This window comes from Mizuhopecten yessoensis, unplaced genomic scaffold (genome assembly GCF_002113885.1).
Source record: "Mizuhopecten yessoensis strain PY_sf001 unplaced genomic scaffold, ASM211388v2 scaffold7007, whole genome shotgun sequence".
NCBI lineage: Eukaryota > Metazoa > Mollusca > Bivalvia > Pectinida > Pectinidae > Mizuhopecten > Mizuhopecten yessoensis.
In genome coordinates, this window is record NW_018406834.1 from 1,277 (window position 1) to 18,276 (window position 17,000).

The following is a 17,000-nucleotide window of genomic DNA, read 5'->3' on the forward strand; positions in this document are numbered from 1 at the left end:
GTGAACTAAATCAATGCCATTTCTAACATCCAGATAGTTTCGTTTAATTCTGTAACAATTCAAAAGCTAGCATTACAGATATAAAACAATAATAACATTTAAAAAAAAGTAAATTATCAACTTCAAAACATTACTAGAGTGTTTTCGTAATTTTGGTTATTGAACTAAATCAATGTCATTTCTAACATCCAAATAGTTTCTTTTTCTTTACACAAATTTGTTACAACTTAAAAACATAATCTAATGACACAATAACCCGTATGCTGATTAAATATTCTTAAATTGATTCAATGTTTTTTCTAACATCCATTTAGTTTACATACATGTAAACCATGTCTATCAGGCAATCAAGCAAACGTACGATAGTAATAGTTTAAAATATATGTTAATTGTCAATTTCAAACATCAATCGATTGGTTTATATACCTTGATTTCAAAACTACATGAATGTCATTTCTAACATCCAATTAGTTTTATACAAACCAAATATTTACAATTTTAGATAAAACCTTATACATTTTTATCATAAAGCATAGAACAGTTTAAAATATTACTAAATTGTTTCAATGTCCATGGTATTTAAACAAACGTAATCAATGTCATTTCTAACATCCACTTAGTTTCTTATAACAATGTCCATCACAACTTGAAAATGGAAACTACTGATTTAAATAATAACATGCAAAAGTGTATTCACTGTAAAGTTCAAAGTATAGCTGAATGGTATATAAATGACTTTAGTTGTTTTAAAAAAACTAAATCAAGGTCATTTCTAATATCCATTCAGTTTATATAAACCAAATCTACCAAAGCATTCCAACAAACATTACAGATTTGATTTATTAAAGTATAGAACTGTGTGTTAATTAAAACATTCAACACATCAATCGATTGTTATAATAACTATGGCTCTCAAATTTGATCAGTCATTTCTAACATCCATATAGTTTTGATGAACCATCTATCAAGACATTCAAACAAACGTTTCATATAATAGTAATTAGTATAATGTATGTTAATTATGAAATTCAAAACATCCATCGATATCATTTTAATGACTTTAACTTCAAAACGAAATCAATGTCCTTTTAACACCAAAATAGTTTTATACACCAAACTTGTACAATGTACACACATATATATAATAACAGATATAAGGTTGTATTAGATATAAACTTCAGATTTCTCGATAACTGCCCTGACCAACGATTTTAAACAAGCTTAGTCAATATCCTGTATTACATAAACATATTTTTTATAAATCAAATTTCATACAAATATACAAGAATAAAATATGGAAACGCGTGTTTTGCTTAAATTTCTACTCTGTTTATAGACATTTCATCGAAATGATTTCAAATAAATATAAATAGCATTTATATCATCTATATTTTAGACCGACCTAGTGCATCTAAGTTCTAAATTATAGTTTTGGTAACACGTTACTTATGTTTTCTGATAACGATGATATTTTATTATACTAAAGCAATGTCATTCTCATCATTCAAGTAGTAAATATACAAACCAAGTCTATCAAAAACTCAAACAAAAATTATATATTGAAATATAATAAAATAATATAAACAAATTATGTCTGTCAAAACATTCAAACAAACATTACATTTTCAATATAATAAATAATTTATGCATATCATGTTTGTCAAGACATTTAAACAAACAATACATATTTCATACATTGAAGTAGTATATACAAATCAATTCTGTCACAACATTCAAACATATATCACATAATATAATTAAATAGAATATAGAAATAAATTGCATCAACAAATTAAAACAAGTGTTAAAAAATATTATAAAATAGTATATGCAAATCAAGTCTGTCAAAACATTCGAAAAAGATTATAAAATTATATATCAAAAAAGTATATACAAATCAAGTCTATCAAAACATGCAAACAAATATTACATATTGAAATTAATTAATTAATTTAAACAAATCAAGTCTGGTAAAACGTTCAAACAAAAAATAACATTAAATATTTAACACAAATGTACAGATCAATTATATCAAAACCTTTAAACAAAAATTACATAATTTAATATAATAGTATTTTCAAGTCAAGTCTGTCAAAATATTCAAACAAATTTTACATTTTAAATATAATAAAATAATTTAAACAAATCAAGTCTGTCAAAACATTCAAACAACAATTACATATTAAATATAGACAGCTAGTATATGCAAAACAAGTCTATCAAAACCTTCAAACAAAAATTACATTTTATATATAGATAGCTTATANAAACAAAAATTACATATTAAATATAGATAGCTAGTATATGCAAACCAAATCTATCAAAACCTTCAAACAAATATTTCACATTAAATATAAATAGCTAGTTTATGCAAACCAAGTCTATCAAAACATTCAAACAAAAACTACATATTATATATAGATAGCTAGTATATGCAAACCAAGTCTATCAAAACCTTCAAACAAAAATTACATATTATATATAGATAGCTAATACATGCAAACCTTTCATATAAAAACCTTCAAACAAAAATTACATATTAAATATAGATAGCTAGTATATGCAAACCAAATCTATCAAAACCTTCAAACAAATATTTCACATTAAATATAAATAGCTAGTTTATGCAAACCAAGTCTATCAAAACATTCAAACAAAAACTACATATNTAAGCAAAAATTAAAAATGTCTTTATGATCCGTTTGCAATCTGAATTATCCAGTTTCCATGCCTCTGACAACGTGTCATCATACATTTTGTCTCTATTTAAAGGTGTAGATCCACCGTCGTGTCCAAATTGATGGAGTACTTACTCCGTAGTTGTTGATGTTTCCGGATATCTTACCTTGTATAATCGAAGTCTATCCACTGTGTCGATGATGCCTTGACCGACATTGACTTCATATTTCTCATGCCAGTCGTTTGAACTAGCAGCTGGTAATATTTGTACTATTCTAGAAAAAATAAATTCAGCTCTAGTACTGGTATCGGATTCGACACCATCAATTAATGGATCAAACCTCTGATAGACGACTAAATCTCCAACTTTTAGCAGAGTGATTTCATTCTTTAGTAACTCGTGCAGACCAAGGGGCACTAGTTTTCCCGGAAAGTACGCTAGGGATTCATCCTCATCGTTTTCTTCCTCATCTAAAAGTTCATCGCAGTACTTTTTGAATCTGTTTGGATTATCTATATAATCAACCAGTTCACGCATTTTTTCTGGTGCGATTTTGTTATCTAAACAATCTGAGAGAGTTCCAAAAAGTTTCTGTCCAACGTCTTGCAGCCACTGCCTTACTCCTTGGTCGTTAGCTACAAAATATAACGTTGGTTCGCTTTTCTCGACCGAGTAAAAACATTCCTGCAGAGCTTCTGTGTCTGGAATCTGTCTACCATCCACCGTAAGGAAGGTTGTGATCTCAGAGAGGGTAACTAGCTGTATTCTCAGCAACCGTTGACGGTAGATTTGAAATTCTTCGTCACTGAATTTTCCTATCTTTTGTATAACGTTCAAAAATCTTGAAGACACTAAAAATGCTCCTAATTGTTTAACTTTCATATCCTGTTTGGTATTATTCGTAGAAGATAAAAGGCATTCCTGCACGATTGAACTTAACACTCTTGGTTTAAAGTTTTCAGGTAATTTTAAGATGAGATTCTCTTGTTTGTGACAATCCTTCAAACTGTGCATAAACAGTATTCCAGGATCGGCGTTTTGCATAACCCGTGATCTAAGCTTTGGTTTATCAACAAACACAACGTCAGTTGATTTTGCCAAACGTTTTTCAGAGGTGGGTAAATAAATGGCATCAACTTCCTTCATGGATCTTTCAATATCAGTCAAGCTGTTCTCTTCTAGCAACGTCATGATACTTCTCAATGCAGTCAACACGTCCCGTATGTGATCAGGTCCAAGTATGTTTGATTTGACTTCGGCTTGAATTCGAAGCAGCACTTCTGAGTATTGACTCAAAGTAACCGAATCGGTTGTTCCAACGAATTGAAATAGTTCTTTGTATCGTCCGTAATAGAGCGGAATCTCTACCAAATATGGCGGTATCGGTTTCTTTCCATCAAACGCAATAGATACTTGTTTCGCGTTGACACATATTTCCTCTTCCCTTATGTGTACGAGTGGTGTTTCTGAAAGCATACGTTTGGTTTCAGAATGACCAAGGCAATGTTCCTGTAGATACTCATAAATCTTTGTCATCAAATCGTTGATGACTGATTCAGAAATACAAGCGCATTTAAATTCTGTTTTCCTTTTCTTGTCCTGTATTTTTTTGTTGATGGAATCACACACATTGTGGGTATCATGCAGTACTTTGAGTAATGGTGGTTCGCTAAGGATTCCTAAACCGATCCAATTGGTATGTACATACCATGGAAGAATAGGAGTGTTTGTCCATACAAGTGTCGAAAGAGATTGAGGAACAGAATCGCAAAACTGTATCAAATTCTCACATCCAAACTGCGGGCATATTTCTTCATAATCTTGTTGAACAACGTACGGTTCAACGAAGCGAATGCTTTTTATTGTTTCTAAAAATGCAGCGTTTTTGCAAAAGCCCTCTGTATCAAGCAAGTACTTGACAATCTCTCTAGATTTTTCTCGTATATCCTTTGTCATCCCAGAAGATCGTGCATTGCTCTGTATTTGTTTAGCAAACTTAATGAATAAATCCTTCGACACCGTTTCTTTCATTCCCGCACATAACATGAGTGTATTCCACTCCGCATTTCCAAATGGATAAGGCGGTAACATGGATTGGTCACAGAGTTTCTCACAAAGTCTGTTGCGGGGGCTATAGAAACAGTCGGCACGTTTCAAATTCCCTTCCTGGTAAATGAATTCTAATGTCCTTAATGCATATTTGAAAGGACATTTTGGGTCATCCCTCAGCATATGTCGTACATACGTCAGATGTGTCAAATGATGATTTTGTTCAAGATGATGGAATTGTGGAAGAATATGCCGGCAGTATAATTCAGGAACTGATATTGTATGATTGCAGTTTAAAAACGACATTAATCTCGATGTGAAATTGTTTTCTTCCAACAAAGTACACCCACATTTGGTGGCCCAAGAGTCTATGCCGTCTTTGGTGAGATTCCATGGCTCTTTCACGATGTAAACTTCTGTTAGAGGCTTTTGAATTATGACATTTGTTCCATTTACAGTTGTGAACAAGGGAAGGTCCTTAATCGTGTTAACTATAGATGATTGTCCTCTCAGTTTGTCAATGTTATCAAGCCTAGATAAGTGCTGTAGTATCGCTTTACATTGAACGATATGGAGTTTTTTCAAATTATCCCTATGGTAATGAAGACATTGAACTAATCTCACTGGATCCTGCTGTGAGGCCACCATATCTCCTAGCGTTTGAGAAAAAGTACATTCTCTGTGTGGGGTCGGGATGTTTAGTGAGACAAGAACCTGACGAAGGACTTCGTCTTGAAACGAACTGTTGTTCAACAGAACGTAACCCTTATGACAGGGAACTAAAACATCAGTGCCTCGATCATTTTGTTCTGTCGTTTTCCTCTTTCCAGGTATAAGGCACCAATTTCCTAACGCTTGGACGTTAATACCCTTCAGAGAGTCCATGTATTGCCAGAATTCACGAATCCATTGAACACTTAAAGTTTGTTTATCCCACAGTATTGGTGTCTGTCCTGACAGTGTGGCCATGTCGAAATTGTGGGGTAGCATTTGTGAAAAAACTGTTCAAGTCAAGACTTTTCAAACATTGGCCATTTTGCAACTGAGTGGCAGGTAACAAAGTGACTAAATTCCCATGCACAAATTCTCTCGCTGATTTTAGCAAAAGATCACAAAACAGAGACAGAAACACAGGTTGTTTTGGAGAAAACCTTCTGAGGATCGCATCATTTGTCACCAATAGGGGAAGCTGTTCTATGTGTTTTACGAAATTGTTCAAATCTTTGAGGCAGTATCGCAGTAGACACACGATGTTTTCGATACTTTTGACAGGGGTTTTCATTACTCTACAGTTGATATGTTTAAGCAGGCAAGCATCCGGTGACGTTGTGTCTGTCCTTAAAAACTGGATGACAATATAAGGATGAACCAAATGTTTCTCTGACATAAATTGGTCACCGCACACGTTATCTGCTTTCTGCAATGCCTGAACCATACTTTCAAATATCCACAGTGGCGATTCTAGCAGTTTCATGCCGATACCTTTCAGAGTATCGGACAGTTGATGTGCTTCTTTTGCAGCGCGTATAATGTTTTCTTCTGCCTCCTTTTTGCTTTGTATTCGAAACCGGTATGTATTGGGTTCACTTGCTGGCTGGAATTGGTCACGTAAATTATCGAAGTAAGCATAGAATTCATGTTTTTTTTGAAGAGCAACCCACCATATTTGTGATGCATTTTGTGATAACACCGGGAACACAGTAGACTCCTTTTCATACAGGATAGAAAAGAATGATGTTATCATACATTTGATAAGATCATTTTTTCCTTTCCCATACCGTGGAAATACCTGGTGATACTTTTCCAAACTGGATTTGTTATCGTCCATGGTAAACCTTTCTCTGCCATTTCCGAAGACTGTATCTCGTAAGTATTCAACAGCTAGGACATAGCTGTTTGATATCGCTGTTTTGAAGAGCAATCTATTCCAGTCACCTCTGTGTGATTTCTCCCACAATGATCCCCGCGTTTGAACAAGAGCAAAATGACCATTCATATGTATTGGAAGTCCTGTTTTCAAGGGGAGAGGTAGAAAACAAAATGCTTGACCTTCGGCTTTTGACTTCTCGCTGCTTGAACCAGCCGGTGACAGTTGAACCACCCCCTGTCTGTCGTGATATTTGGGAAAAGGCGTGTTAAGTCTCTTTTCATCATATTCTGCCTCTGTTCTAGCTCCAGCATCCCTATCCCTATCCTGTGATGTATACGGAAGAGCCACTGCACCTTTCGGTGTGAGAGCGATGTCGCCGTATTGGAAGGCTGTACTTACACTGTCTGGTAACTTTGCTTTGGAGTCTAATCCAAAAGTCTGTGCTATAATCCAACGCTCAGGTTGAGGTGAATGTTCCTGTATAGTCATGATGTATTTGACTGTCTGCATTTCGATATTTTGGAGATCCACTGATCTATCATGCAAAGCTTTTGTGAGTGTGTCACACTTATGGCAAAACTTTCCTAGATTACGTTCATCGTTTCTTTCCAAGCTTGACTCCACTGTGTAATTTTTTATGATATTTCCTTGGTTATCTATTTCCCATAATGAAATTTTTCTAATATTTCTCAAAAACAAAAGGCATTTCTTCATGTTTTCTCGGAATTGTTGAAGTAATTCCTTCAATAGTTCGCTATGCATTGGTTTGTTACATATGAGTGACTCACGTGCCATTTGTTCGTTTCGTAAGGGAAATCGAAACCATGTACCCTGTTCCCGAGGAAACTCCTTCTGTAAATAACATTCATACACGCCTGGATATGTCTCCTCGAGATCCTTTAAGTCAGGAAGCTGCAATCCTGGATTATCTTCGGCAACTGGGCAAAATTTACAGTGCAGGTCAAACATACAAAACGTTCCCTTTTTTGGTGTTGTTAGACCTCTGGTGATAAAAGAAGGCGCGTCTGTCAAGTGATAAACCACATTGAACCCGATACCAAACTGGCCAGTCTTAGTTGGGTCTTGAGATTTGGACCCTTCACCGAGTTTACAAATGCCTTGTAGATCTTCAGTAGTAAAACAAGAATCATTGAAAACACATAATGCTGGACCTTGAATGGCAGACCACGTCTTACCAAATATGCCTTTCTTTGCTTCATGCTGTCTCATGTCTTGGATGAACATTATTTCTTTTGCCCCTGCGTCATCTGCATTTTGTAACAATTCGTAAAGAATTGCCTCATCCCGAGGATATCCTTCTAAAATTCCTTTTAGTCGTTTCACAAGTTCCTCCTTTTGCCCAAATGGCATACTACCTTTAATGCTATTCAGGTGTTTCACTCGCTTTGATTTTATGTCCAGCAGCTTGCTAATATCTTCCGATATTTTCTTGTTAACGAAATGCATGACGTGTTCCCTTTTGAACGTATACCCGTCATCTACACACAATTCGTCTGCTAATCGAAAAACATTTGCATCGTCTGGAACAAAGATGCGAGATTTTTCATCAGAACCCAATTTTGATCCAATTCGCTCACAGACCAGAACGAGAAATTGTAACAAATTCACCGTAAGTTTAACATTTTTCAAACGCTGAGATTTGTTGTTGTCCTTTTGCACCTTTGCAAGTGCTGAAATGACATTTTCTTTGGTAAGCGTTTCTTGAACACCAACACATTTGAGAAAGTGTGTGTATTTTGTAACTTCGGACTTACCCAGCTGGTATATTGCTGGTGTACAGTCAATTCCATCAAACGTATCTAGGGTTGCGTGGCTTGGAGGGATTAGCCGATTAGACATCCATATTATAGGAAGGTCGTCGTATTTTCGTAATAGTTTATTTTGTGAGCTGTCCAAGTATTCGTATACAGAATGGCATATTGAATGCAAAGTGGATCTTTGCATGTTGGATAGATCATCACAGCGCACCTTGCTGATAGCCAGTAGTTGTGCTTCAACGTCATTATGTGATACGTTTACTCTAACTCCAAGTAACTGAAGGAGTGTTTTAACTTTTAGCTCACTATTCAGTCCTTCCGTATCAGCAATCAATTGTGAACATGCTATTTGATACATTTGCGATGGGAAAAACATTTGATTTGGTGGACAAAACTTCACTTTTCCTTCATCAGAACTTGTGGAAACCCATGATAAAGGCCAATGGCTAGGCTTCTGAAGAGAAGGTATGAAGGCTATACTACTCAAAACATTGATGATTTGACCACAGTTATGTTGTTCCCGATCAAGATAAGCCAGCAACTTTCGACAGCGACGCAACGCCTCTTTCGGATCAGACAGTTCCGCAATAGACGTAGCTCTTTCCAAAATTAGTTCGCCTGACAATGTCTTGTCCATCATACCCAACTCCACAAGAATATCAAGGATGCTTTCTGAACAAAAAAGCTGGTTGACGTCAGATGGATATCGGCCGTCCCCATTACAGAACAGCGCTGATACCTTAGATTTCGGTCTTACAAGCTCACGTGGCAATCTCAGTCGATCATCAGGGCGAACTGGAATACATGGATTTGATTTCAACAGCTGATGCAAATGATGTTGGTCGTCTTTTAATATAAATATCACCAACGCATCTCGCTTCTTTCCATCTATTTGATTTATGTTTGGAAACACAATTTCCTCATAGAATGTTTTCATGGTCATCGTCTGCTGTCCTAATTCCTCTTTACAACCGGCCGTGCAAAATTGTTGATATAGAGGCTCTGACATATCCATAGGAATGTTTGCCCCCTGGTAAAAACGTTGAAGAGTCTCAAAGGCAATGCTCCCAACTTTCTTGTTATGACGAAAACCATTGTCAAGAAAAACACAATCACGAAATGAAGCCCAGCGTCCTCTTGTTCTATAAAATACTCTGTGGTCGCCACTGATGACTTTTTTACAAAATGCCTCTGCCAAGTATGCCTTTCCTTCATATTTTTCGTTTTCCTTTATAATTGGCCAAAGTAATGAGTAATGTTCAGAAGACACTCCAAACTGATCCAAACTGGTCAACATCGAAACGTACGCGTTACATACGGCGTCGGACATGAGCATTCTGTTCCAGGTCTGGCTCGTTGTTTCTCCTTTTTCGTCGCTTGTTCTCTTGACTAAGTCTTTCCTGTCACTGCTTACGGCAAAACATCCGTTTATATGTACTGGCGTTTTGCATTCGACAGGTAAAGGAAGAAAACAAAATAAATGACTCGTATTATAGAATCCAGGTAGTTTCTCTCTGTAGGGGAACGGTACCGCAGTAAAACCTAAGCTCTTTTTTTTCAAGGAAACGGCAATGCTTCCAAGAGGCAGAGCTCCCTCGCTTTCGAGACGAACTGAATGTTCAAGTAGTACTCTACCAGTTCCTGAAGCCCAGGCAACCAACCATGGCGAAGATTTTACATATGATCTCTCAACGCTTAGAAATCTATTTTTAGGCATGTGCATCTTAACTGATATCCGTTCAATGTATGTAAAGGCTTGTTTTGTGCCACAAGCCTTTTCCACTTCCTTCATGACGTTAACGTCAGCTGGGTTGGTGAATATCGGATGGGTTTTGCTTACTGTTTTGTCTGTGCTGAAAATGAGTTGAATATCATTTGCTGGATCTTCACTGTCTTCAGGGAGATGAAACAGTTTTATTTCCTTTATGTTCTGCGTAAATGTCAACAAGCTGCCAGCACAATCCTTTAGAAGATGAAGAAGTGTTACCATATCATCTCTGCAATACGGTGTACATTTTATAGCACTCTTTAAAGCCTGTTCCTTCGTTCGTAAAGGAAGTCGAAAAAGCGTTCCTTCGAACTTCAATGGAAAGATGTCTCCAGACAAATCGCATCCAAATATTTTGTTATATGGACGGAACTGATTCCTTCTGAGTTTCAGGATACCAGAGCTTTTTTCTGTAAAATTGAGTCTTATACCTGGACTGCTTTTGTCCTTGATGGCTTTCCCAAGATAAGTAGTGTGTGGATCAAGTATAACCAGGGAACTTCCACTGAGGAAACTTGGAACATCTGTCAGGTTGTAAACAGCGCAGAATCCAAGTCCAAATTTGCCAATTTTAGTTTTTGTTCCTTTTTTTGTTTCTCCTCCAAGTTTAACAATATTTTGAAAATCGACTTCAGTGAATTCAGCATTGTTGTAAGCCCACAATGCTGGACCCTGGCACTTTGCCATGTTTTCGTCAATCAAGCCAGTTCTAGCATTTTTATTTTGCCTTTCATCATAAAGAAAACAAATATGTTGAGCTCCAGCATCGTCTGCGTTCTGTACCAGCTCCTTTAAGACTGCTAATCCGTCTGGATAGTTTTCCAACACATGTTTCAGCCTTGTTGTTAAAGGTTCTGACTGTCCACACGCTGAATACATTTCTTCCATCCCTCCGTCTGACATATATTTTCGAGTGAACGATTGGATACCAAGAGATTCAGCTAATTCAGCACTGACATCTGAATGAACGTATCTGACATTACTGTCTACGTCAATGTCAGCAAACAAGCTCGACTCCTTGATTGTACAGTATGTACATTCTTCTACCGGATACAAGTCCAAACTGGCTTTATCTGATTTTACAGGAACTAGCACACCATTGAGTGACGTATCCGTATCTTTAAGACTTGCTATACATTTCAGAATGCGTATCGCGATCTTTCTGTCTCTCTTGGTTGTTGGTGTTCTAGTTGTTGTTTTTATCGTTGTTAGGATGGATTTAAATGAACTTACTGTGAGTTCTGCTGTTGACCCAAGAAATACAAACATAGCGGAGAATTCCGAAAATTCGACAGGCAGTTTGTGCATAAAAGCTTTAAGATCTATGTTCCCGTTTTTCGGAAAGGAAATAAACACTTCTTCTGGAAGACGAAATTCTTCTCCTGTACAAACTACTGCTTGTGCCTTTAGCCTTTCCAAAGGTAGCTTAAGTCTCTCAACCGATGACTCGATATGATTAGACAGTTGCTGATAGATGCATTTTATCATAAACATCAGCGTTGCTTTGTGTTTAATACAAAACACCTTTTTCACTGCTTCCAGTTGTAATAAGCATATTTCGACACTAGGAGGTTTGGTCCATCCGTATCTTTCCGCAAGGTAGGGATGGTTGGGCGTTTCAACAATGCATTTAACTGATGCCGATAGCGACTCGTGCTTGTTTGAGAGGATATCTTCCGGTGAACATAGAAGTGATTCAAATTGATCCCCGTACCAGGGCAGTATGTCTGGATAATGAGATGGCCTATTTCTGATGAAGGTTATCCATCGGTATCCCTCTAGGTGAAAACTGTCCAAATTGTTTCTCGATTTCGAAGCCATCTTCTCAAGGAGTTTCATCACCTGCAAGGAACATTTGTTTATTTTTTTCTTGTCTACGTGTTCCTTTTTTCGGCACTCCCGATCTAGTATTTGGACAAGATGATGGACATCCTCTGGTTTAACATCCTTTTCTGACTTTAGACCAAATTTTCTAAGAGCGGGTTCTAGAGCCTTCTCTTGATAATTTGTCGGAAGAAGTTTGCTTTTGTCAAAATGAAATAACTCCTGAAGATTTCTATCAGTGTGGTCAAAGAATCGTCCTATCGGTGCAACTTCATTAATTTCCATGGCAGTCGAAATCTCAATGAATTCGATCCTGGAGCCCAAATCAAGTATTCTGGTTTGATTAACACCAAATGTAATCAGGTTTTCTAGAACATACTTCATGAAACGTTCAATGCTCGGCCTTTTATACCCAGTTGAACTGTTGACCATTGCTCGTAAGATTTCCTCAACTATCTTCCCCTCCGACACTTCCGTTGCTCCTAGTCGTTCAGCAAGATTTTTCTGTGGGATCTTTAAATGTAGCAGAGGAGCATGATATTTGACTGGGATGCAGTTTCTGCATGCAATTCTCTCGTTCTTTGATATTGATGTATACTTCACGTCGTTGTCAACGTTGGACGTTTCTGGGAAAATATCTAATTGTCTGATTATGTTATCAACCTTTTGACTGGTAACTTTACAATCTTTTGACAGAAAGTTCAGCAAAGCTGCTTTCTCCTTGTGATTAGATCGTTTGTTGAAGTGAAGGGCTGTAGTATCAAGTGATTGCCTGCTTCCTTTACAGTCGTCGTGCAGTCCTTCCAAAAGTTCAAAGATTCCTTCAAGGTCTGGATATTTGCAATAGGTACCCATCAACTCAATATGCGTTTCACCTTTCGGAATGTGTTCAAGAACTGTAAATGTTAGGTTTGAGAGAGCATTACTCAGTGTCTGGTCCAGACGGTTCATCCTGTCACAGTTAGCGACAACGTATCTTCCCTTCAACGGCATTAGCTTCAAATTATTTTTGGATCTTGAGTCGTCAATTACAGGAACCAAGAACATATTTTCGACTTTTTCCAGAGGGATTTCATGCTGACGGATATATCCAAAACCCTTGTCGAGCCATTTCATTGTAATATGACTTGTGATAATACCAAAACATCCATTTTCTCCTAATTTTCCATTTGCGGACAATGTTTCTTTAAGTAAACTCGGAAACTCCTCATGATTGAGATTCCTCAGGTCAAATATACCTATAAAAGAAGACGGCTGTTTTAGGAGGGATTTGAGAATGATAGACCACTTAGAGAAGCAGGCATTATAACAAATATCTATAAATACATGTTTCAAAATTAACTGCTGTATATTTGAGCATACATTAAAATCACGTGATACAGCAGCCATTTTCTGCAGCTAAATTTTGTCAATATAAAGATGTACACATCAACGAATCCTTAAACGGGAAAAGCATACTCCAAGATAGTATTTGTGTTTAGCTAGGTGACAATAAGGGATGTGGATTATATCAAAATATCACTGTACCGCTAATTTGAATATTCAATTAAACTTAAAACTAGTACATCATTTCTTAAACAATGAATAATGCATTACATACCTTCTGTCTGCATTTCATTCAAATGGCTCAGTATTGTTTGTGCTATGTCTAACTTGACAAAGTTCTGTTCAATGCCTGGGAATATTTTCATCTCATCTTTCGTGCATATGTAGTTAGGATATCCATTGTCAAACGAACGGAATGTCTCGTCTTCTAAAGGTAACAACTGAAGGTCACTGAGGTCAGAGTATCGCCGATCTGCTAAAATAAACTGCAGCAACACCAATTTGTGTTCAGATGGATATCTGGTGTAGATGGGTCTTTCTCTCATGACATTTCTTAAAAACTTCGGCGTAATCCTTGCCACGTCTGGAAACATGTCTGCCACGTGAGAGGGAACATTGACAACATTTCGTTGACAATCCAGCAGAAGATCGACTATACATTGTTCTGTCTCTCTGACATTGATAGATTTATCTTCATTCCATTTCAAAATAGAAAATATCGCATCCTTTGATTGAACCCATTTGCGACCATTATTTTTAGTGTAAAACACGTCTTTTGTTTTCAAACTCCTGTACAAGGGATCGACAATGGTATTCCAATTTGGTCGAACGTTTTGTCGTGATGGCAGTATTTTATATACCAGGTTATCGGCCTCCATGCAATTTTGTCTGACTGTGCGTTTTTTCATGTAATCTAGTGTATCGGTGTACGCAGCTACAATCACTTCTTCACATAGAAAACGGTTCCATCTCTGAGCCTCGTCTTCACGCTCAGGCTGGTTGTCGGTAGGCCATTTCACGTGATGTCTGTCCTGACTGAGGGCGAAGAATCCATTGATATGCACGGGAAGTCCTGTGTAATTCTCACCTGTAGACGGAAGAGGAAGGAAACAAAACACATGTCCATGAAATGTTGCGTCCGACCTGTTATCGATGGGAGCAGCGATTCCAACGAAAGGACTGTACGACAGTTGTGTATCCTCTGTCAATGTTCTGAGGTCACCGGAAAGACTGTTCAGGCCTTTTACATAATTGCACACAACCCAGCGTTGCGTTTTGACTTCTTTTCCGTCCTTAACAGTGACGTTGACAGGAAATATTGCCTTCATGTCGTTATCGGGTGACCTACCTTTACATGCCGCAAATTTCAAGTTAAAAGACGTTCTTTCTTTTTTTTCCTCCACGGAGCATGTCACCGAGAATGATGAGATTAACTCGTCTTTGTTATGAAATGAGACTTGAGTGATATTCTTCAGAAAAAGAGGCAGACACGGAGCTTCTTTCTTGAACATTGTTATCAGCTCTTTTACATCACGATGATTAAAGACTTTTGTCGACAACTTTGAAGCAGAGCGGCGTAACGGAAACCAAAATAAGGTACCGTGGTACTCATTCTTCAACGATTCTTTTGTAAATCCACAATGACCATACAAGGTCTCCATAGCAACAACAGCCTGTTTGTAATGTCGTTTTTTCTGAACAGTTTTTTGAAGTTTCTTGAATTTCAATGTGTGGCAATCGTTTCCAAGTTTATTTTTGGTCCGGAAAGGATCGATAATCAACAGCTTGTCACCACTGATTATGACAGGGTTATCTACAATAAATGTAATGCAACTACCAACTCACAAAGTCATGATTACAATATAAGTCATTATTATACATAATGGAATCTACATTTGTTAAAGAAGTAAAACCGAAAGTCACGCATAGAATTTTTGAATATGCAATAATGAAATGATCAGTAATGATACAGACTAATTTCAAACAAGAATGTTTCATGATTGTCCAGGTATCTGATTTAAAATGAATTCTGTCAAACTGTGTTAGAAACAAACAAACAAAACTTACAAAACAAATATCAATAAAACAACATTAAATTAACGTCGTGATTTCTGTGTACTAGCACATTGGTTGGGATTGGAAAAGGGTTAGTGTATATATCATAATAGCAATAACATCATTCAATCATACTTATAAACAGACTGTATGGACAAGATATTGAAGACACAAGACACCACGGTCTAACAAACAGCCTAATCATCATCCGTTCTTTATAATGAAGCTTAATTTCATAAAAAGATTCCACTTTTAGATTCAGATTCATAGTTCATAGACAGAGACACGGCCAAATCAATGCATTTGGATGTCAAATAAGGCAAAGGATACACTTACACTAATCTATAACCATTGTCACCATTGTGAGATATGTATTTATATGTTAATCTTTTTCTCGGAAGAAATATTTCGGAAAAAATACATGTTACTGTGCATTTTACAGAATTATTGTTCTAAGAAATTTTTGAAAATATGTAATAAAAAAAAACACATTAACTTGGGTCCGACCTTACAACCTTTACATAGCAAAGCCTGCAGCCTTGCCATGAATTTATTTTGAATGTCAAGTATCAAAATAGGTATTCAATTTATGGGCCACAAATCCTTAAAATATTCAAACTCGAAATATATAGTTTCACAGAGAAAGTTACTATAAACCAGAAATAATCATTTTAACTGCTACCTCTATTATTTAGAAGGGGGGAGGGGGGTGTTACAAGACAAATACAATATATCGTTGAACTCTTCTTCGCTATTTAAGTTGATGCAGTGGTACCTTTACCTTAAATAGAAGTTAAGGACCCTTAAATTAAATTTTGTTTTGGACCAAACACTTTCCTGTTTTAACAAGACAATTTACCTACCTGTCATGTGGAATACAGACTTGAATCCGAGACCAAATCTGCCAACTTTTAGAGCGTCTTCACGCTTAACCACTGCGGTTGATACTTTTTATATATTTCCAATCATCTTTTTTGAACACTGCGTTGTTATTGACACACAGGGCGGGCACCTGGCAGAAACAGAATATTGCATTTACTATCTAATCGAAAGGGAAAAAAACTCCACGTAATAAACAGGAAGTTATGTACAAGGGACACAACTAAATAATTAAGAACCAAGTTATTATAATTTGTATTTGCAGTTATTGCTTACTATCAAATGTTACAATGATCTGTCGATTTGATATTCAAGGTTAGATATTTTATAAGGAAGACAATGAAGGGTTTAATCCAGGATTTTACAATGAAATTTACCTTATCGACTGACCTTTCGTCTTCAATCTGAAAATAAATGCACTTTTCACAGTAATTTACCCCAGGTTATATTTGATTCACTTAACATTACCCTGAAATATTCCGAATAACATCCGCACTGCTTGTACTGTCCGCTCGTTGTCTCCTCGGTGTCGTTCACATAAATAATCTCCATCTCTGTAGCGTTGGCATCGTCAGCATTTTGGATCAGTTCCTGTTAACGATCAGAATGAGGAATAACATATTTTTGGGCAGTATGATAATTTAAATTGTTATACAAATCAAGTATATTAACCGATCGGTATCCTTAAACCGGTATACCGGTATAAATTAATTGCCATAGCGAAACACATACAATTCGAAGTATAGCTGGAGCAGTGGTTCTTCAATGCGA

The 17,000-nt window shown here is 36.5% G+C and overlaps 2 protein-coding genes across 2 annotated transcripts; both read right to left on the reverse strand.

Moving 5' to 3' along the window:
- Positions 1 to 2,845: 2,845 nt before the first annotated feature.
- LOC110452947 lies at positions 2,846 to 4,912 on the reverse strand (the record flags this gene model as incomplete). The annotated part of the gene is made up of 1 exon (XM_021501707.1): positions 2,846 to 4,912. A coding segment is annotated over exon 1 (2,067 nt), but the record flags the coding sequence as incomplete, so codon positions are not given.
- Positions 4,913 to 5,642: 730 nt separating this feature from the next.
- On the reverse strand, positions 5,643 to 16,820 carry LOC110452949 (sacsin-like). Its single transcript, XM_021501709.1, has 4 exons — positions 16,698 to 16,820; positions 16,214 to 16,362; positions 13,570 to 15,108; positions 5,643 to 13,207 (listed from the first exon to the last, which is right to left on the reverse strand). The coding sequence occupies exons 2-4, from the start codon at positions 16,218 to 16,220 to the stop codon at positions 5,658 to 5,660; spliced, it is 9,096 nt and encodes a 3,031-aa protein (XP_021357384.1). The 5' UTR covers positions 16,221 to 16,362; positions 16,698 to 16,820; the 3' UTR covers positions 5,643 to 5,657.
- Between the last annotated feature and the right edge of the window lie 180 nt (positions 16,821 to 17,000).

Excerpts from the sequence above, each read along its gene's own strand:
- LOC110452949 (XM_021501709.1), bottom strand. Across the intron at positions 13,208-13,569 it reads GAATGAAATGCAGACAGAAG|GTATATTTGACCTGAGGAAT; the intron begins GTATGTAATGCA and ends CTTCTTTTATAG.